This window comes from Lathamus discolor, chromosome 2 (assembly GCF_037157495.1).
Source record: "Lathamus discolor isolate bLatDis1 chromosome 2, bLatDis1.hap1, whole genome shotgun sequence".
NCBI lineage: Eukaryota > Metazoa > Chordata > Aves > Psittaciformes > Psittacidae > Lathamus > Lathamus discolor.
The window spans coordinates 57,167,355-57,189,866 of NC_088885.1; the positions used below are offsets into that span (position 1 = coordinate 57,167,355).

General features: G+C 42.8%; 1 protein-coding gene across 7 annotated transcripts in view; it reads left to right on the forward strand.

Moving 5' to 3' along the window:
* NKTR (natural killer cell triggering receptor) overlaps nt 1–18,045 on the forward strand; it is a 52,313-nt gene extending 34,268 nt beyond the window's left edge. Inside the window, exons 13-22 of one of the 7 annotated variants that reach the window (XM_065666923.1) lie at nt 375–3,305; nt 3,494–3,589; nt 3,886–3,945; nt 4,516–4,614; nt 6,134–6,226; nt 7,561–7,624; nt 11,646–11,875; nt 12,223–12,394; nt 14,721–14,840; nt 17,794–18,045. In XM_065666923.1, the coding sequence (XP_065522995.1) occupies nt 375–3,305; nt 3,494–3,589; nt 3,886–3,945; nt 4,516–4,614; nt 6,134–6,170 (3,223 nt within the window). In that variant the 3' untranslated portion in view covers nt 6,171–6,226; nt 7,561–7,624; nt 11,646–11,875; ... (1 more) ...; nt 14,721–14,840; nt 17,794–18,045. Of the gene's footprint in view, nt 1–374; nt 3,306–3,493; nt 3,590–3,885; nt 3,946–4,515; nt 4,615–5,982; nt 9,905–11,645; nt 11,876–12,222; nt 12,395–14,720; nt 14,841–17,793 lie in introns of all 7 variants that reach the window. The other 6 variants (XM_065666920.1, XM_065666924.1, XM_065666921.1 and 3 more) reach the window with 6 other exon arrangements.
* Nucleotides 18,046–22,512: the final 4,467 nt, after the last annotated feature.

Consider the following 22,512-nt stretch of genomic DNA (forward strand, 5'->3'; position numbering starts at 1 on the left):
ACATACCACCGGAAAGAATACTAAATAAGATGTTATAAAATTTGTATTTAAATGTTTAAGGATCCTTTTGTTGTAGACATCAAAAACCAGTAGTCTAGGGTAGTTAAAGCATTGAATCTCTTCACACAGGCACTACAGTATACAAATTTTTCTGATGTTGGCTTATTGAGTTGTTAGCGAGAAGTAGCTTTCTTGATAGTGATGTAATTCGTATCTTAAAAAGAGTGTAACAAGCTCAGTTAAAACATAGTTGTCTGGTAGTAAAAGGGGTGTTTGTTAATTTCTCATAATTACTTGCCTTGGAGGTGTGGAAAATACTTAATTTATTTGAAGTTTTTAAAGAATTTCCACTTAGTGTGGGGTTTGTTTTCTAGGTTGAGCGACCCATCTACAAGCAGATGGGATGAAAGAAGTGTGTCCCGGAGATCAAGATCTTGGTCACGTAACGGTTATTCTGATTTAAGTACTGTGAGATACTCTAGCCACCACAAAAAGCACAGAAAAGATAAAAAAAAGATGAAACATAAAAAGAAATCTAAAAAGCAGAAGCATTTCAAGAAGCACAAGCAAACAAAAAAGAAGAAAACATCTGCTTCATCAGATGTGGAGTCTTCTCATTCCTTCCTCAGGAGGACAAAATCATCTTGTGATCGTGACAGGAAATCTCGTTCTTCTTCATCATCTTCCAGACATTCATCCAGAAGGGACTGGTCTAAATCTGACAAGGAAGACCAGAGCTCATCAACTTTATCAAGCAGAGGGACTCGATCATACTACAGGTCCAGATCTAGGTCTAAATCAAGATCTTACTCCCGAAGAAGCTCTAGATCAAGATCAGCCTCTAAATCATCGTGTTCACGAAGTAGGTCAAGGTCGAGTTCTAACCCTAGGCATAAAAAGACAGTTTCCAATTCTCCACGAAATATTTCAACACGATTAAATGAGAATAAGCTTGCCAAGACTGCTGAGCCTGTAAGAGCAGTTATACTCCCAAGTGATAAAGTTGTTGTACCACCAGTTGTCTCAGACAGCCTTCCTGTTATACCTTTAAGTGAGAGTCCACCGCCTTCAAGGTGGAAACCTGGGCAGAAACCGTGGAAGCCATCTTACGAGCGAATTCAGGAAATGAAAGCTAAAACGACACATTTAATACCCACACAAACTAGTTACAATTTAGTACCTGTTAAAGAGGCTAATACTGCTTCCTCATATCATAAGCGACAAAGGAGTTCAGATAGTGATCGAAGTGGTTATTCCAAATACCACAGTGACAGAAGCTCAGACAGTTGTCTGAGATCAAGAAGCAGGTCTTCTCGAAGTAGGTCATACTCAAGATCTTATACAAGATCTAGAAGTCCATCTAGCTCTAGAACAAAATCTCGTTCTTCTGGCCGATCACCATCACTGAGTAAATACTGCAGTGACAGGTCAGGTTATAGTGAGTCAACGTCTTACTCTTCCCTTAGTGATGATGACAGAAGCAAAAGAAAATCTGCATCAAGTGATCAGAAGGCTCGACCTCTTAAACTGAGGCAAGAAACAAGCTCTGAAAGCACTGTCCCTTATAAACGTACGAAAGACTACGACGAGTCTTCTCAGGGCTTGAAAGAGAGTGATAGTTCATCATCTTCAGACTTCTCTACTGACAGTGAGCATTCTGCCAAAATGAAAGCAGTCCAAGAAAAAGAAGGCCGTTTTCAGTTAGAAAGGGGTACTCAAAAACGGGACAAAAATAGCTTAAGTTCTGAGCAAGGGGAGAAGGAACCCAAGTGCGAGCAGGATTCTGATGATGCTAAAAAGAAAGCAGCTAAGGAGAAATCTTCTGAGCAACCTAGAGGTGGTGGAAAAACTAAACAAAAATCCTATTCAGGTAGTAAATGGGACTCTGAATCAAATTCTGAAAAAGGAGAGGCAAGGCATAATAGGGGAGATTCCAGACTCTCCTCTAGTAAAGAAGAAGGAGAGGCCACATCAGGATCTGATGCAGAGCTTAGTGTTACCAAAAGAATAAAAAAACAATCAAATTCTTCAGAAGGCTTTCTGGATTCTGATTGTACATGGAAGACAAGCAAGCAGTTGTCATCTTCTGAATCTGATAGCTCTTGTTCTAGCTCAACAAACATTAGAGGAAAGTCAAAAAAACACAAACGTGGATCGAAGAAAGCTCTTAAAAAATCCCATTCAAAAAAAGCAAAAGAAAAATCGAAAGGGAAAAAGGAGAAGAAACACAAAGTTCAGAAAAGAAAAGAAATGTTTCATTGGCAGCCCCCCCTGGAGTACGGTGAAGAAGATGATGATGAGATAAATGAAAAGCTGGTTACCAAGGATGATAAAGAAAAGCAGCTTAACAGGAACATAAAAGATAAAAACCAAGTTTATGACAAGGATGAAATAGTCAAAGATAAAATGAGAAATTTAACTGAAAAGCCTTCTGTGGATGAAAACCTTTTAACTAAAACCACTACATGTGTTGCATCTCCAGATTGTAATAACTTTAATAAAGATAGCATTGAAATGAATGCTTCAGACAGTATCTTAAACTCAGAAATAAATGTGACCACTTGCAAAGACGAGATGAAACAAGCTGAAGAAAGTAACCAGAATGGATTGCAAGATGTTATTGAGACAGATGACAACATGGAGATTTGTACTCCAGATCGTAACTCACCAGGGAAAGTTGATGTGGATGTTTTGTCTCCTGTCATTCTCACTGCTAAACCTCAGGCTTTAGCTGCTAGTATAAACAAAGATTTACAGGTTAAGACCCCTGAACAAGATGCTGTCAAACTAGGAAACAATGTTATAGACTTCATAAATATTAAAGAAGAAAAAGAAATGGGAATGCAAGAAAATAATTCTGCCCCTGTGTCTAGTGCTAAAGACTGTAGTTTAAAAAGTGAAATTACTGAAAATACACAAAGCAATATGATAGATAATAAATGGAAGCCTTTGCAAGGTGTTGCTAACTTACAACCAACCACAATTAGTACTGCTGCAGAAGTTAAGAACATAGCTTCAGCACCAGAGCCTAAACCGGCAGGGTTAAGAATTGAAATAAAAGCTAAAAATAAAGTAAGGCCTGGATCTCTGTTTGATGAAGTTAGAAAAACAGCACGGCTAAATCGAAGGCCGAGGAACCAAGAAAGTTCCAGTGAGGAAGAATCTCCAAGTAGAGATGATAATAGCCCATCCAGGAGTCTCAGTAGGTCACGAAGTAAATCTGAATCTAAATCCAGACACAGAACAAGGTCCATATCTTACAGTCACTCAAGAAGTCGTTCGCGAAGTTCTACATCTTCATATCGGTAAGAAGTTTATGCTGCTCCCACAGCTTAAAGTGAAAGCTCTGGTATTTTGAAGTCTTATTTCTTTTTCAGCTATGTCACTTATCAAGTATGGAATAAATACCTATCTTAAAAGATGAAGCTTTGTAATGCTCTTCTCTTCAGTTACATCCTATTTTGTACTTTTCAAAGTTGTCCATTCATTGTAGATCAAGAAGCTATACAAGAAGCCGAAGCAGAGGATGGTATAGTAGAGATCGGTCAAGAAGTCGAAGTAGTTCTTACCACAGTTACAAGAGCCGTAGGTGAGTTTCTCTAACTGGGGACAGTGTTAGGATGTATTACAAACCAGTCTGATGCCTCAGTCTCTGAGCTTGGCTGTACGCTTAGCTATGCCTACTACAGTCTGAAGTAGCTACTTGAAATGTGCAGGTTAGAACAGTTGGATTTCAGAATTTCCTTTTACTTTATCGAATGTTTGTAGTGTAGATAAGAATTTCTGAGCAAAGTATGTTCCTTGCCTCTTGCTTCCCCCTCCTCCTGTTCTCTTCAGCACTTGTTTCTGATTAACTTAAAACATCTGTGTGTTTGTTTTCATCAGTCGAACCTATAGTCGAAGTAGATCCAGAAGTAGTTCTTACGATCATCATAGTCGATCCAGGTATGGATTATAGCTTTATAAAAACTGTATTATAGTTTTATACAAACTCTGCAGTAAATGTGTGTATTATAAAAAAATAAAATCTAAGAGTACCTCTTTATCTATGGCATTTATATTTTATAATATCATGATAGCACCTTGAATCAAAGCAAAATCGACATCAGATACATTTAAAAGATGAAAATAACAAAATCATCTTGGCATTGCAGTTATAGGTGATCTGAGATAAGTAATAGTGAACCCATTTCCCTTTATGGGTTAAAAGAAATCAACTGAGGTATAAATGATGTTTACTGCGTCTACAATTTGTAGAGAAAATGTGAAATGTGAAACTGTTTAAATGGTTAGTATCTCTTTTCTGGATTAATAAATTTGAGATTTTTACTGTTGTTTTTAAGATACTTGTATTTAAACTTTTATAAAATATAGAATTATTGTTTGGCACACCCTTCAAAAGTAATTTCTGTATAGCTGCTCATCTCTGTGTATGAATGTCTTTAATAAATATATGAAATTGCATTTTAGACAAGGAATTGTAAATTTACACTTAACTTTATTTTCATTATAAAGTAGGTCATACACGTATGATAGTTACTACAGCAGAAGTCGAAGTAGAAGTAAAAGGAGTGACAGCTATCGAAGATCCAGAAGTTATGATAGGCGATCCAGGTAGGTTTTTGCTAGCATGACTTGACACTGAAGTTATGCAAAAGAATTTGCTAAATATGTACTTCGGATGTTCATGAAGGCTGATGTGGTTCTTTTCCCCCAAGCATAAAAAATGCATTGTTAGCAAAAGTAGTAATTAAAGCCAGTTCAAATTAGAGCAAGCGTGTGATTGAGGAAATCAGAATTTCTCATGTACTAAATTTTGAGGATGGGAAGAAACTAGGGTAAGAAAGATTTGAGAAGGCTCCGTTTCATTGTATGTTTGCATTCAAAATACATACATGGGATTTTTTTAATAATTTTAAATGTTTCTTAAAAACTACAGTGAACATAAGATTTAAATCAAGTGTCCTATTGTGGATTAAAAACTACCCAGTGTGCAGAGAATGTCATTGGATGGTAAATTCTGTCAGTGATGGTTTGTTTTGTACCTTTTTAATGTCCCACATTAGTGGTGAATCAGGCAGACCCCTAAGAGTACTGTAAATTTTTGTCCTCTGCTATCCTCATGCTTATTTTTTCACAACTTTGGACCAGCTTTTAATGGACTTTGTTCTCACCCATTTCCACATCTAGCTCTGACAGTAGGACAGTTTTCATCATGTGTTTGAGGGCGTGTGGAGAAAAGACTTAAAAAATCATTGGTTTAGGATGTTGGGAAGCTTCAGAGGAACAATGCTGGATTAGTATGTGTTCACCTTTTGTTTAGAAAGCTTTCTCTAAAGGCATGAGGCTAGAAAATCTCTAATGAAAGTTTATTCTATGTAATTAGAATATGTCCTGTGGCTTGTCTGAAACCATCTGGACTCTATCTTGATGTTTGGCCAGGTGCTTGGAATTTGTCCGGATAAGCCAAAACATTTTAATCTACAATTTCCACTCTGCAGACAGTCATCCTCCCATGTTATTGTTACGGGGCCTAATTCATAAGATCCTTCTTCAGATGAAGCACTGTAATATATATAAAGCAAGGATTTGGAAAATTATCTCAATTGAGAAAATGCTTGCAATTATAAAACTATATTTGTTAGAATATACTTCTCAGTCAGCTATTAGCATTTACAAACCCAGTTATTTGGGATGAGAAGACAAGAAGTTACATAGTTATCAGAGAAGACAAGAAATTATGTAGTTACAACCACAGTTGTTTGACTGGAGTTACACAGGGTTTTCATCCTTTGAATTAATCATCATTTTAATCTTGAGAGTCCTTTAACGAATACTTCAGTTATATGAAATATCCTGTAAAAGACTTCTTGTATGTTTTCTTCTTGTCTCTTGTGCTTCTTGACTTTTTTTTTTCATGATGAAATTTTGAATTTGAAACTCAAAATACAATTTTGAGGCATTTTAATCTTTTCTTTGTAGATCTTACGGCTCTGACAGTGAAAGCGATCGCAGTTACTCTAACAATCGAAGCCCTAGTGAAAGCAGCAGATATAGCTGAAACCGTTTCTTTTACGATGGAAACTGTATTTAATAATTTTTTTTCAGTGTTATGTTAAAACTGTTTTGACAGTGTCACAAGTGAAGTTGAAGGGTGTTTACTGAGTTAGCTGAGACTTTCCTATTTAACGGTGAACTCGCCTGAGAGACTCTATACTTATGAAGTGTAAGTATACTGTATACTTGTGGAGTATACAGTCATGTATACTCCATACGTAGTACTCCATACAAGTATGGAGTGTACATACAATTATGGATTACTGAACTTAACTGGGTTTGGTTTTTTTTTTTTTTATTTTTTTTGAATATCAACTGCTTTTTCAAAACATGAAACTTAAAAAATAAATAAAGTATTATTTCCGTGAATTAGGTTTCCAAGCCATGAATGACAGGCGAATTTGCTGCCACCACTTTTCTGGGTGCAGCTATTGTTACTGTCTTCAAGTATGTTTATAAACATCTTAGGTCTTCCTGCCTGTTCCTGTTAAATAGATGCTAGCAACTGTAAAACTGTGAAGAAAAAAACCAAACCTTCTAACAAAGGCTGCCATTTCTAGTTTATTAAAATGCTTTTTTTAATGCTGGAAGATGGGTTTCTGTGATGTGTTGTTGATTATTGCATTATATACAGTGCATACACACAAGAGCTAGGTGATGAAAACAAAGGCTGCCACTCTGTCTTAATCCTTTCTGTACTGTGATATTTCAGAAGTCTGCTGAAAAGGGTGAGATTACACAACATGAATTGTTAAACTGACAATAGTGAGCAAAAGCATGATGAATTTTGCTCTTAACATCCATCTTGTCTAAACTTTACATTTAAAGTTAATTTTGCGATAAAACAGCAATATTCTCAAGTGTCTAAGAATTTTGAATTTCATTTCAGTTCACATTACAATGCTTGGTATACTTCAGCATATTTTGAAGTTGAATGTTGTAAACTGTTGAGTATATCACAAGTTTGTTCAAAACACTTTTTTAATGATACGTAATGATAATTTTTTGAAAAAACAAACCATAATGGTTCCTTTATAAGAATGTCTGTAGGTGTATTCCATTTGCCATAGGGAATATCAGATACTGATATTGCAAATACTGAACTACATATTGTTAAAGTGATATAACTATAAAAAGCCTGGTATGCCTGATAAAAAGCATGGACAGTACTTTCAAAGTAAAGTTTAATACCAAAAATGACTCTGTGTTACAGGTAAACGGTTTGCAAAAAAACCCACAGATTTTAGCTGAAGAGCACTGAGCAATTTTTACGATATTCAGATTTGAGTTGATTTTAAATAATTTGTAAAGTTTTTCAGTGTCTAGGAAGTTGTGTATTTAGGCACACTTTTATAGTGGCATAATGATAAAATTGGGCTCTGTAGTGAAAAAACAGACTAACACAGCTTTATTAGAGCTAATGGGTACTGTTGTATGGTAGTAGTTTTCATTACCAACTTTCTGTAATGTCTTGAGATGCTTTAATTTTCTCAAATTTTTCAGATACTGAAATTACAAAAAACCCAACAACCTCATCAGGACCCAACAGCTTTGAAAATTGAAAGTGGTAATTTCTTGCTTAGACATTAATTCATGCAGTCTCTTTGATTGAATTAAGCTATGCAAAATTAGCTTTTGGTACACTTCAGAAACATGAAAAGAAAGCTCAAAGTGAAGTTTGAAGATAGCGATGGTGCCTTCCATTTCTGTTCATGAACAGCTGAGTAAGACATTTGTAGTAAGCTCCCAGAACTGAATTTGTCATATTGTTTTTTCCACTTTTGAGAAGAACCCAAAATTCTGGGCTTACACCCTTCCTGCTCTTGAAGCTCAAGGAAAAATTGTGTGCATGTAATCCTTTCAAGTCAATATTTTGTAAGCTTCTTGGGCTTTTTAACATTAAGGACATTTATTACTCAAGTCAGTACACATCTACAGGCATGTTTCTAACAGTAGCCACCATTTCAAAGTCCTGAACAGATAGTCATAACTCAAGAGTTTAACAGTTTTGTTATTTCCCTTACTGAGAAAATAGAACTAGTGGGTTAGTGGTCTATAGAAATGCACAACTATAAACATTGTCATTTACTTACTAGAGAAGAACTTGCTCCAGCATTGGACTTCATCATATTTCACATCAGAGTTGATGTTTTAAGGTCAGGAAAAGGTAATAAGAATACAGTCAATCAGTTAATTGCAGTTGTCCAAAATTACTGTAATGCCACTAATGGCTATTTCATATCTTGAATTAAAGCTTTATAAAGAAATTCTATCTGGTAGATGATTGGGGGAGGGGTTTGAGGGAAGGGGGGAGGGAATATTTTTACTTAATGAAGTCTGTTAAATTCTGCTTCAGATAGAAAACGTACCCCTGAGCTGTTTTTTCTAATGCTGGTCTGTGTTTTTGCAATTTTGTTACTCAAAAGTAGTTGCTGTTTGTAAAATAAACTTTTGTATATATCTGCAAATACTGTTTTCTCTACATCTGGAACAACCCATTACTGCTTGAGGGGAAACAGGCAGGGAAATTAAAAATACACGTTGATTTCTGTGTCTGCTTTTCTGCATTGCAAGACTGCATACAAGTTGCCTTTCCTTTTCCTGACCTACATAGGGAATGATTTCTCAGCAAGACTCTGTGCTGGGTTTACATAAGAGTCATTGTCAGAGCAAATATTTTGAAATTTCCAAGTGATTTGAGGTCTTACCATTTCCTAAAGATGTATAAAGGGTCCTTTCCTCTGTGAAAAGATACACTTACCAGATCTACACGGAAATCTCTGTATGAGCCGAGTTTAACTACTTCACTAAATATGCTTTCCAAAATGCACATTCCCACATCATTTCCATAGTATGTTGGAAATGTGGTATTAGTTCAAGTTGGCAGATGTAGTGGCTCAGCGGACTAATCCATTAGTCTTTTAGACCTTCTGTTCCAGAAAACATTGATTTATTTGGAAATACTGGCTTTGACTTAATGGAAAGGCTTGGCCTAAGGTAAAAAGGACAAGTAGAAGCAGTTCCTTGTTTGATTTAGTTTAATCCGGCTAACCTGCCATTTCCCAAACTTGGGAGCACTGCGTTTAGAAGTCATAAGAAATAATAGAATTACAGAATAGTTTGCATTGAAGGGGACATAAAAGCTCATCTAGTTCCAGCCCCCTGCATGGGTAGAAACACCTTCCACTAGACCCAGTTGCTTAAAGCTCTAACTTGGCCTTTAACACCTAGGCAGGAGCAATAGGAACTCCAGGTGCTGTGAGCTAGAGTGGTGGAAAGTGTAAAAAAAAATGGTAATTTCAGGTAGGGGAAGGGTGGATGGCTGTGGCAGAATCAACCCTGTAAGAAATGTTACGCAATCTGTGTCACGCTGTAGCAAAAAACAGTGTTTTGTTAAAAAGGGGTAGTCCTTTTAACTGTATTATTTTGGGGTTTGTGCTTAATAAAGCCCTATTCTGTGCTGAAGCTGAACATCAGGATCCTGGAGCCGCTCCCAGGTGCTGCGGAGCTGCTGCTGTAGAGGTCAAGGCGTCACCTTGAGCTGGGAGGAGGTTGGCGGCAGGCGCTGTGCTGGAGCACATGTGTTAAAAATAGAGCAGCTGACACCCGGTTACGTATGCCTCATTAGTGACATTTTCCTATTTACGTGAATCTTAAATCCTGCAAAGCACTAAAACTATCACTCAAGTATAGGTGTTTTCATGAATAAAGTACAGGTTGAGTTCTAAGTAAGTGTAGGTGTGTGTGTGTCTTCGGTTGTTTTGGCAATAGATGACCTGCTGCACAGTACACAGAATATTGTTGTGGTGCAGCTCTGCAAGAGCAAGTGTTCTGTCTGCAGTTGCAGGTGAGTGACTTAACTTATCCAGAATAAGACGCTATTAAATGAACCATCTGGCTATCAAACAGCTATTTCTTACAAAGCACATATTTACAAAACAGCAGCATAAATCCGCTTTTCCTATGATACCAACAGGCAGAGATTTCCTTCCTACCGTATCGCTTCTAAACAAGGGCTACTTGTGTCCTTGCACTTGAGGGTAAGAAGTATTCAATGTGCTCTTTCAGAAGATCACTGAGTATCTATCAGTGTATTAAATTTCTGTTGATGGCTTTGTGTGGTTCATCATGATCATGCTTACAGTTTGGAGCAGAACACAGTATTTAGATGACCTTGAGCTGCACTCTGGAATCCATCTGGCTTAATTTCCAAACTGAACACTGCCTGGGATTTAAATAATGAAAAGATAAAGCTTTGAATGCCCCACCTCCACTCCACGACCATATAGATAACTTTATATTTTCTTATATGCTTGTGAAACAGTAAAGATTTTCCACCTGATTTTAAAATGTTTAACTGTGGCAAGTCAAAAATTTAACAATTATATAAACAATTAAAGGGACCCGGTCTGGAATTTAATAATATCCGTGTAATCCATCTGAAGCAGGGAGGATTGCACCTGCGAGATCAGTCTGTGGTGGTTTTCCTGTGGTTTTTTTAATAGAAGTAAGATATTTCAGAGTCACAGTAGAGGCACACAGGGAAGCGAGTGTTAATTTGGTATTAACTGGTGTTTCTGCTGTGATGTTAGGCTTGCTCAGCCTGGAGAAGAGAAGGCTTCAGGGAGACTTTAGAGCAGCCTTCCAGTACCTGAAGAGACGAACAGCAAAGCTGGAGAGGGGCAGGTAGGGATAGGACAAGGCGGGGGGGGGGGGTGGATTTGTGCTGAAAGACAGTAGATTTAGATGAGATCTGAGGAAGTTCTTCCCTGTGAGGGTGGTGAGGCCCTGGCACAGGGTGCCCAGAGAAGCTGTGGCTGCCTCATCCCTGGCAGTGCTCAAGGCCAGGTTGGATGCGGCTTGGAGCAGCCTGGTCTAGTGGAAGGTGGCCCTGCCTGTGGCACGGGGTTGGAACTGAATGGGCTTTAAGGTCCCTTCCAACCCAAATCATTCTATGTTTGTCTTTAGAAGAGTATAATGCAGCCCAACAGAACCAGCATCCTTACCCCCAGGGTGGTGTAACAGTGAGTGCTGAGCTTGTTGCACCTTGTGAGCACATGTAGCTCGCAAAGGGGCATTATGTCCTACTCCTGGCCTTAGGCTGCAAAATTCCTTAGTTAATTCCTTAATTCAGTCAGGAAGGGACTGCCCTTCCTCTTGGGCTTTTTCCTCCAGCTCATCATGCACCCTGTGACAGAAGAGAAGGAAAATTTCTCCCTGCCTCCTGGAGCCTTGGCTGCCCATCCTATCATTTGGGCAGCATCTGCATAACTACTCCCCGATGCATTTTAGAAAAAAAGTCATGGAAAGCCTGGGGAGGATTGGGAAGGTCCTTGGGAGTCAGAGAGGGCAAAGGGCTGAGTGCTGCACTTCCAGGAGAAATGCCCAGCTCTCTCAGGAAGGTACCAGTGAGATGAATCAATTTAGAGGCTCTTGGGTCTTCAGATGCTGGTTGAAGAAGTATGTTTAAGATAAAATGAAGAAGCAAACCCATTCTAGGTGCTTACTTGGCATAAAGAAAGGTGTTCTTTGGGTTGTTATAATCATCAGATGAATGTCAGTTTATATGTTCGAATTCACTGTTGCAGAACTCCAAGGCAAAGGGAGGCGAGCACTCCCCTGGCAAACTTCCACCCTGGGTGCCCCTGCCCGCTCACATGGCCAAACCAGATGCTGCTTGTTCCAGATTAAACCAACTGACCGCCTGACGTGCCTTGCTGTTAGAAATTGCGTTCACGCTGAGGAGCAGCCTCAAACACAGAGGACTTTTGGTTTATGCCATCTGTGGGCCCTGGCTGAAAGCTGGAAACCTTTCCTGGTAAAAGCAGCGTATTGGTGGTTATAGCAAATTGCAGGTGTGCAAAGAAATGTAAAAGCAAGAAGAGAACTTAGCAGGCTTTTTGCAACAGCCCTGTGTGAACCACTGTGGCTGTATAAAGCTGTTGAGGGTATTTTTGTGTTTAATCCCTTTATGCTGTTGAGGTCTGCAGAATCCTCTAGTGATGGCTTCCACCTTTTAAAGAAATAACACTGGGGGTGGGGAATTAATTCCTTTTTTTTCTACCGTAATATGCATTTGATAACTTCATTGAGTGTCCTTAGCTGCTATTTTAAGAGAAATAGTGAGCAATGGTTCCCTGGTTGTTTCATTTCACTTATTTTCAGATTCTTCCACATAGTGACCCATCAGTCCTCTCTGTGTCCCACGACTAGCACTGCCCAGAGCTTTTCCGTGTTACCTGCCCATGTCACCCATTAGTCACTGACATAGCCAAGCCTTGGACACTATCTTGGGGAATGCGCTAGATACCTCGTACACCACTGACTTTGCTAGAAGGTACATGGTTATTTAAATCTGGCTGAATAGCAACAGCCTTCAGCCCATGAGCTCTTACCTCTCTCTTCTTCAAAGTCTAAATCTCTCCCTTGTGACAAACAGGATGGTTGAGGAGGACCAGGTTAGAGATCATTTAGGAAAACTTGGCAACCACAAATCCATGGGCCCCGATGGAATACAGCCACAACTGCTGGGGGAGCTGGCAGATGTTACTGCTAAGCCATTCTCCATCATCTTTGGAAAGTCACAGGCAATCTCAGGAGTGCAGGGTGGATGAGTGGATGGTGAGGTGGTGGATTGAGAACTGGCTGAATGGCAGGTCCCAGAGGGTTGTGATCAGTGGCACAGAGTCTAGTTGTAACTAGTGGTGCCTCTCAAGGGTCAATACAGGGCCTGGTGTTGTTTAACTTACTCATGAATGGCTTGGATGAAGGGATAGAGGGTGCCCCCAGCAAGTTTGCTTGATTACATGAAACTGGGAGGAGTGGCTGTTAAAACAAAAGTGCTGGTGCTGTTATTCAGCAAGACCTGGACAGGCTGAGTGGGGTGGAGAGGAACCTACTGAAATTCAACAAAGGCAAGTATAGGGTCCTGCACCCTGGGAGAAATAAGTGCATGCACCAGTACAGGCTGGGGGGTGACCTGCGGGGAAGCAGCTCTGTGGAGAAGGACTTGATGGTCCTGGTGGACAGCAAGTTGTCCATGAGCCAGCAACGTGCTCTTCTAGCCAAGAAGGGCAATGGTATCCTGGGGTGATGCAGGAAGAGCATTGCCAGCAGGTCAAAGGAGGTCACCCTCCCTCTCTACTCTGCCCTGGGGAGGCCTCATCTGGAGCACTGTGTCCCATTCTGGGCTCCCCAGTTAAAGAAAGACAAGGGGCTACTGGAAAGAGTCCAGCTACAAAAATTATTAAGGGACTGGAGCATCTCTCATATGAGGAAAGGCTGACAGAGCTGGGGCTGTTCAGCCTGGAGAAGAGACAGCTGAGAGGGGATCTTATGAATGCATACAAATACATTAAGCACAGGTGTCAAGAGGATGCAGCCAGACACTTCAGTGGTGCTCAGCAAAAGGATGAGGGGCAACAGACGTAAAGTGAAGCCCAGAAAGTTCAAACTGAATATGAGGAAGAGCTTCTTTACTTTGAGTGTGGCACAGCACTGGCTGGGCAGGGTTTTGGGCAGCCTGGTCAGTGGGAGTTGTCCCTGCCCATGGCAAGGGGTTGGAACTGGATGAGCTTTAACATCCCTTCCAACCCAAACCTTTCTGTGATTGCATGATATCCCGAGTCTATCAATACACCTCTCTTCTTTTTTTTCCATTAAACTAGGGGTGTATAAGCCAAAAAAAAATGAAATAGCTGTATGTGCCAAAACGCACATACAGATGCAGAAATGCAGCTCTAGTGATGGATTTCCTATAGACTTCCTGGAGGAAACTGCACAGATTCCATGATTGTCTTTCATTTCTATCAATAGCTTCAAACCAGTGCCTTTCAGAAAAAGTTTATGCCAGAGAATACAGTAAAAAGGGACCTTTCTGGCTATGCAGTTTTCTCCTTCATAGAGGTGGGATCCACTTTAGCTATATTAATTGCAGTGGTTTTTAACCAACCTATCTGCAAAAAATGCCGGCACTGAGATTCAGCAGTTGAAATGCAAAACCAAAATTGCCTGAACTAGCCACACTATATATGTATATAAAAAAACCCCCTATAGAAATAGAAAAAAAGTTGTTTTTTTTTAAAGAAAGTATTTTCCGATGTCTAAACTAAAGCTCCTTTGCTGCCACTGAAGCCTATCACTGCTTCCTGCACTTAGGAAGGAAGAGAATAAACATGTTAAATATTTGTAGAAGGCTTGGGCTAGTTTTTGCCCAGATCTGGTCTTTTCTGGACTAAACAGCTCCAAGACCTTTGTGGTTTTTTGGGGGTGGTTTGGAAAGGGGTTAGGCCTGTTTTTTTTAGGGGGAGTTTCAACTTCTTAGATCTCCCATCTCCTGGACTCGACCAGCAGCCTGTAACCTCCCCAGATAATCGTACCCAAATGAACAACGTACTCCAGCCAAGGCTTCAAGGTGCCACGCCGATCTACAATATCACTCCATGTGTCCTTCAGGCATCATTTACATGCCCCTGCCTGTGGCTTGCTGCTTTTGCAGTGATGTGAGCAGGGCTGCTAGCATCCCGGCAGGGATGCCCTGCTGCCCCTGCCTTCCCCTGCCGCATCCCTGCCTGTGCTGTGCTCTGCAGTTCAACCATTCTTACACAAGCAGTGAGTTTTCCCTTTGTTTCTATTAAATTGCAGCCTTTTCTCTTTTTTTCCAGGCTATTTCTCTAATGTGTCAAGATTGTTTTGAAGTTCCATCCCATCCTCCAAAGTTCTCAAAGTCCCTCCTGGCTTGGTATCATTTGCAGCTGGAAGAAGCAAATTTTCTATTCATGCAAGTAATTATCAAAAAAATATTTTGAGCAGTACCAGGCCTGGGACAGATCCCCAGAGACTCCCTGGCTGTGTATCTCTTGTTTCCCAGCTCATCATAAGCAGCGTTCCCTCCTTCCAGCACTCCTTTCCTCCTGCTTCTTGTTGTCTGTCCCTGCCATCTTTCCTCTTCCAGCTGCGCTGGGGGTGTGGGGATGTGAGCAGGGGCTGGCATCTTGAGTTGAACTTCAGCTTGTCCAACTTGATGCTGGGTCTTACAAAACATTGGCTGAAGGTGCCCATTGCTTGTTTCCCATAGTCAGCCTTGGAGCCCGTGTTTCTAATCCCCCCGTAACTTTACCTTTGAAAAACTGACTGATGGTGTATGCTTTCTGGGCTTCCCACCCTAACACATCTTCTCCTAGCTTCCACTTCACCCACGTCACCCTCTCTGCATCCTCCCTGAATCAAGATACCAGCACAAGTACCAGCATTTTGTATTTTTCATAGAATCACAGAATGGTTTGGGTTGGAAGGGACCTTAAAGCTCATCCAGTTCCAACCCCCTGCCACAAGCAGGGACACCTTCCACTAGACCAGGTTGCTCCAAGCCCCATCCAACCTGGCCTTGAACACTGCCAGGGATGGGGCAGCCACAGCTTCTCTGGGCAACCTGTGCCAGGGCCTCACCACCCTCACAGGGAAGAACTTCTGCCTCAGATATCATCTAAATCTCCTCTCTGTCAGTTTAAAGCCACTCCCCCTTGTCCTGTCCCTACCTGCCCTTGTAAAAAGCCCCTCCTCTGCTTTCCTGTCAGCCCTTTTAGGCACTGGAAGCTGCTCTACGGTGTCCCCAGAGCCTTCTCTTCTCCAGGCTGAACATCCCCAACTTTCTCAGCCTGTCAAGTGCTTTCTTTAGTACTAATACAAATTGAGAATATTTCTATGCGATGTTCACCCTGGAATTTTTTTTTTTTGGGGGGGGGGGATTATTTTCCATGGCTTAAGCAGTGGAAGAAAGCTCGCTGGTCTTTCTCTGTATGAGTATTTACTGAATAAGATGGTTTCATGTCTTTCATGTTACCAATTTATACCCCTTTTTGATGGAGAGGTTCCCCATGAATTCCAGGGAGCTAATAGAGCAAAGGGACTTTGAAATTGTTGCAGCTCACACATATGTGCTTTGCAAGTCCACCAAGCACCACTGTTTCCACAGTACTCTTAAAAATAACCTCCCACTCAAGGTTATCTAAGGAAAAAAGTAAGAACCTGGTTTGTTCCGAGAAAATAGGTAAAGGGCAGGACTCAAGTGGTGGGTCTGAAAGGTGGGAATTCATTTTGATGTGCTGCATCCTTGAACAGAAACTCCTACTTGGGCAAAGTTTCCAAAGACTCTCTTGAATATAAATGCATCTCTGGGTATTTCCTGTAATTCTTGATAATTATTTCAATCAAGATATCAATTTATAACTTCCTGACTAATGAAATGCTGTTTCTTACCGTGTTATCCTTTGATATGTAAAGATGCCTTTGAACTGCAAGCCCCGTGCTGGGAAGACCCATGCAGCTTTCACACCTGGCACGTCAACAAGCAAGGCCATCGCTGTGCTGCAAACGTGACTTGGGGGTGACACCAAAGCCCTTCTGGGCTATCACAGAAATTCGTCCTTATGTTTGCACAAGACAATGCAGGAACTATTTAATGTATGTTTTAGCTATGGATTGGATGAGGACTGAGGTTTACTGCTTCTCCTTGATGAAGTCTAGAGGTGATCAGCAGTAATCCATGTGCATCTCACTGGATTTGGGGGGAGTCCGGACTAGTAAACTGCCCCATTTTTCTGTAAGTTTATCAAACCTAATGGTCATTTGTAGCAGCAGCAGGAGGTAATATTTCAGGAGAATATGCAAGGCAGAAATATCTTCAGTTCATTCCCCATACTGATGCTCTCCCAGCATCAGTAATCACTACGTCATGGAGATGATGGGGTGAGTCAGGAGGAAGCCACAAAGATGCTCCGAGGGCTGAAGCACCTCTCCTATGGAGACAGGCTGAGAGAGCTGGGCTTGTTCAGCCTGGAGAAGAGAAGGCTCCGGGGGAGAACCTTAGAGCAGCTTCCAGTGCCTAAAGGGGCTGACAGGAAAGCAGAGGAGGGGCTTTTGACAAGGGCAGGTAGGGACAGGACAAGGGGGAATGGATTTAAACTGACAGAGGGGAGACTGAGATGAGATCTGAGGAAGAAGTTCTTCTCTGTGAGGGTGGTGAGGCCCTGGCACAGGGTGCCCAGAGAAGCTGTGGCTGCCCCATCCCTGGCAGTGTTCAAGGCCAGGTTGGATGGGGCTTGGAGCAACCTGGTCTAGTGGAAGGTGTCCCTGCCATGGCAGGGGGTTGGAACTGGATGAGTTTTAAGGTCCCTTCCAACCCAAACCATTCTGGGATTCTATGATTCTAAGAATAGTTTTGCATTATTGTATACATTGCCTTTATGATTTGCTGCACCTTGCTTGTAAGCTCCCAACACCATTCCCTTCTCCAGGTTGAAGGGTCCTGAGGCTGTCATTCTACCTTGTAAAGCAGCTGCCCAACCTCATCAGTTATTTTGGTAGTTGTTCTTTCTGCTTCCCAACACCATCGTGCTTCTCTTTGAGATCAGGACTACACACGGCAGTTGAAACGTGGATGCATCATGGTTTTCTGAGGCAGCGAAGTGATGCCCTGAGCATTGGATGTGCTCAGGCAAGGCAGAGAAATAACAATCTCTCAGCTTTTTTTGGCTGCCACCTTGAACGCACCTTGGCTGTGCGCTGAGCCAGCAATTTCAGAGAGCTCCTGGTGGCAATCCAAGTTCTCAGCTCCAGCTGCCAGTTCCAACCTCAGCATAGTGCAAGCATACTTTCTCCTCCAGATGCTTTACTTCCCGTATTCCTACACCAAAGTTCATTTGAAACTTCCTTCTTTGCTTTTCCTTTTCTTTTTAGAGCTTCTTCGAGTCTCTTGCTGTCAGTGTGGCATTTGATGACCTTGGAAGAGCTCACTGCAAACACAGAGATGTGGGCCTGCTCTTACTCCTCCAGATGGCTGATAAAGATGTCGAAAAGAACCCCAGGACTCAGTCTCTGGTATACCTCGCCATGGGCTCTTTTTCTACCCTGAAAAATGACCATTAAAGCCCTACCTTTTTCTTCTTGTCTTCTAGCCAGCTTTTGAGCAATAAAAGGACCTTTTCTCCAGTCCTGTGGCAATTTAGTTCCTTTAATAGTCCTGCTAATGGCTTTAAACAACATATATAAATTATAAACGCATCTCGATTCCCCACCTAGAACATAGAATCCACACACTTATTCATGAAAAAGCTTAAATTTTGTTGAATTTGATTTTGTCCAGTGCCCTGACCACAACAGCAGTTAAATTGGTGATGCAGGAGAGCAGTAGCAAGTAATGGCTGGAGAAAGGCTTGGTGGGAGGATAAAACTAACTTTTTTTTGCCCCAAAATAATAAAACTGCCAAGTCAAGTTGTTAACGGAGATTGTTTATCCAATGCAACAGCAGTGAGGACAACCTGGCTTGGCTTGCTTGATGCATCCAGTGCACAGGCCTCAATCTTAAAACCTGCAGTTAAGTAACACTTGAAATAAGCTCTTTTTCGTAGAATCCTAGAATTCCAGAATGGTTTGGGTTGGAAGGGACCTCAAAGCTCATCCAGTTCCAACCCCCTGCCATGCCAGGGACTCCTTCCACTAGAACAGGTTCCTCCAAGCCCCATCCAACCTGGCCCTGAACACTGCCAGGGATGGGGCAGCCACAGCTTCTCTAGGAGACCTGTGCCAGTGCCTTATCCCAAAACAAAGACCTTGCAATGCTCTATTCCTCTGCTATAATTCACCTCAGAGACAAGCAGGACCAACTCAAAAAGCAGGGTGATGTCACCTGCAGCGTGCTCCTCCCTTATAATATATTTTGGTGACCCACCGGGAAAAAGTACTTCATGGTACCCATTCTGGTGCTGTGTTTTTGCAGCACTTGATTCTATTGAGCCCCACTGCTAATGAATTGATGTCTGTCAAGAGTGACACTGTGCCAGGGATGCAGGGACACTAAAGTCACACTGAGCCGGGCAGTGCGAAAAGACCCATCACAGCCTCACCTCACTGGGTTTTGGTACCCAAGAAGTATTTCTTGACATTCAGCAGCAGTGCAGATGTTTGGGCTGTGAAGGGTATGGGTCAGGGCTCCTCTTTGGTCCACATGCTGGCGTGAGTGCTGAGACAGCAGCAAGGGTATGAAAAGATGAACTCCTTCCTCCCCCTTCTCGCCTGTTTTGAGTAAGACATTGTGCCATGTGAGCTCTGGAGACCCCTTTTAACATAGAAACTACGACTAGGGGGAGGCTGTCTCCACCTTCCTCCTCCAAGCAATTTTTCTTTAACACTTTGTTCTTCTCACCACTGTACTATAATTCAAGGGTTGTAAGTAAACTTCCTAATACTGGCATTACAACATATAAAATTAAACCTGATTATTACAACATTGGGTCCTGGAATCCAATATGAGCTCCTCTGAGAATTAAAACCCGCCTGCTGCTGGATCCAGCAGATACCTGTGGGTGGGCAAATTACTAGGCGCATGAAAAACAGAGAAAACACAAATTCGGGAGCTTCCCTGAACTTTCTGATGTGTCAGGGTCTTATTTGCAGTGTGGATTCCCCTCCCTGCCTCCATCAAACCAGAGAGGAAAAGCTATTCCCGGAGGAGCTGCCATCCCTCAAGAGGAAAATCCCGCCTGACTTGGCATAAGGTGTGCTTTACAGCTCCGGGAGGTGGTGGCTCCCTCTCGGGCAGCGAGAGGCCGGGTCAGCCGGGGCTGTGATTTGCAGCGGTGGATGGATGGATGGGTGGATGGGTGGATGGATGGCCTTGGCGCTCGCCTTGGCATCGGATTGGAGAGGGGAGTAACAGCGTCTTCCCCGGCTTGGATCGCAGCCCTTCCACCGTGCAGGGGAGGAGGGTGAACACCAGCGCGGCTGCTGCTCGCAGCTGCGTGCAGGAAGGAGACCATCCTCCTCAGGAAGGGCTGCTTGCTCAGAGGAGGCTTCCCCCCTGTCCTCGGGAGGCCCTTCTGAGCCTGATCCCCTCACTGTGATGTGAGGGTGTCACTGAAACCATCCAGTCCCACCCAAATAATGGATTTTCTTTTATTATTTTATAATTTATTATTTTTTTCCTAGTTTGGAGGCAGAAGTGAGAAATCAAAGAGGGGAAAAAAAATATAAAAGAAAGAAGAATTGGGGTCAAAGCGAAGCAGCGGTATTTCAGTCATCCTTTGAGAGCTTGTCTATACTCACGCTGTGGGTGTTCTTGTTGCAAACAGTAAGCGGGAGATGTTTTCCCTTAGTAGGGCAGAGCTCCTGCACCAGGGCCCTCCTCGCCTGGCCTTAAAAGGACAGTGTTTTCTGCAGGACCATGGGTCCTCCAGAAGCTGACGGGCTTTTGGGAAGGGGCCTGCCCTGCTGCATCACGATGCTGCTTGCTTTGGACCTTGCAAGTCTTGTGTTAATGTTGCCTTGGCTCATCCTTTTCTTGTGCCTTTTGTTATGTCTCTCTCCCCCTCCTGCTCCTCTCAGGAGGCTGGAGGGAGAGAGGCCAGAGAGCCTCTAGGAATGTTCTTGCTTTCCCCGTTTTTTATTCTCTCTCCTGGCCTGATTTGATCCTTTCTCTTCCACGATCTATACGCCTGCTCAGAAAACCAGCTGCTGAGTGAAAAAAAGTTGCCAAGCCCATGATGCATCTCTAAAGAGATCCTCAGCCTCCATCCTATGCCCCACGAGTAAGGCCATGGCAATCTGGAGGGCTCTTCCACCTCCTGCTCTACCCAAACTCATGCGTGCCCTGCTGTGCAGGTGGCTCAGTGCTGGCTCAGGAAGGGTAGACACCAAAGCAGCTCATCTCACCATCTCCTGGAGCACATGCCCAAAGGATTTCCAGCCTACAGAAGATGCCCAGGAGAGCACAGTCGTTGCACTTAAAGCAGTGAATCCAGCCCAAGCAGGCAGAGCCTGTGGGAGGACATGGTACCACCTTGAAGATACCCTTTCAGGTCCACTTGGCTTTTTGTAGAATCACAGAATCATTTGGGTAGGAAAAGACCATTAGGATCATTGAGTCCAACTGTAAACCAAACACTACCAAGTCCATCATTAAACCATGTCCCTAAGCACCACATCTACACATCATTTGAATGCCTACAGGCTCTTGCCTAGGTCCTCACAAACTCAAAGGTGTCTGAGCTACTACAGGGCATCAGCTTTCTTCTTGTCTCTTGTCCTTGCTGACACTTCTCTTAGAGAAGACCAAAACTACGGAAATGTAAACTGAACTACCAGAGATCAGTTATACCGAGAAAATATGAACCTCACCTGGTTCCCCTAAACATTTTCCAGTCTCTGTATTGTTGTGGCTGATCCTTCATCCAAGACCCCCTGTGATCTTGTGGAATCACTGGGTTTCTAACTCATATCTCAGCAAGAGAAAAGAAGAGGGAAAGCTACAAGAGATGTCCCTTTTGCGGGCATCACACTGCTGCAAAGAGACAGGAAGGAGACCCAACAGTTCACCTGTGTCACCAGGGCCTCCCTTCCCATGCTCCATGTTTCTCCAGAGCTTCGCTCTTCCTGGAGACCCCATTCCCTAACAGTGGCTGAACTGAACACTGGATCTCCACATCCATCTGCTGTGCTGGACCCTGTTCACCTTTCCTTGGTCATTCCCTTTTCCTTGGTCAATGGTACCATTAAGGATGTGGCAGAGCCAGCCTCCAGCCCACACCCTCCCAGGAAGACCTTCCCTATTTCTGTGTGAAAGCACCAAGATCTTGGAGTTTCCCTCTTTCAGGAACCCCAGCAGCTGAAGAGAAAAAGCTCCCACAAGAAGTCAGTTGTCCATTAGCCCCGTTAACCTGAACTTGAAGTTAACTGACACTTGAAGTGTCCTACGTCTCACCCTGCTCAGCCTTTGCATGGTGGGATGAGGTGCACAAGAAGGGGAGCCTAAATGTGTTAGGACAGCCCCTGCGCTGCACCAGTCAAACACAAGACCAATTTGCCTGTCCTGCCAATTTGCCAGCAAAGCCAGGTTGGATGGTATCCCACCAAACGGGGTTGGATGGGATTCCCTGGGAGCTTTCGGAAGCTTTTCCAGCAAATTACTCGTGAGCCCATGGGTAGTTGCAGCCATTAACCCATGTGTGTTTTGTCTCTTAGGAACACTGCTGTAGTCACTGTTGCCAAATTAAGTGTTTCACCCAAATGTGACACTTCTAGAACTTTTCCCCTTGTGTTGGTGGCAACGACCACTGCAGGAACAGCTTCTCCTGTCAGGAAGGAAAAACAGTGGCCAGCAAAGACCAGATTCCCATGTGAGAGGTGGGCTCAGCATCCCCCAAAAAGCAAGGACCTCATGGTGAGCCCACAAGAGTGGCATCAGGGCTTTGACTATCCCTGCCTGTCCCTGCAGACCTGCATGCTTCAGAGCCACGAGGGCTCCAAGCTCTGGAGCTCCCTGGTCCTCTCTGCCACATCCATGAAGGTGCTGCAGTGATTTGGGCTCTGGAGCAGAGCTGAAATCCCCGGCTCCCACCTCTGGCCTCACCTCACCCTCACCCCAGCACTGGCTGTGTGTCAGCAGGGTGTTTTCCAGGAGC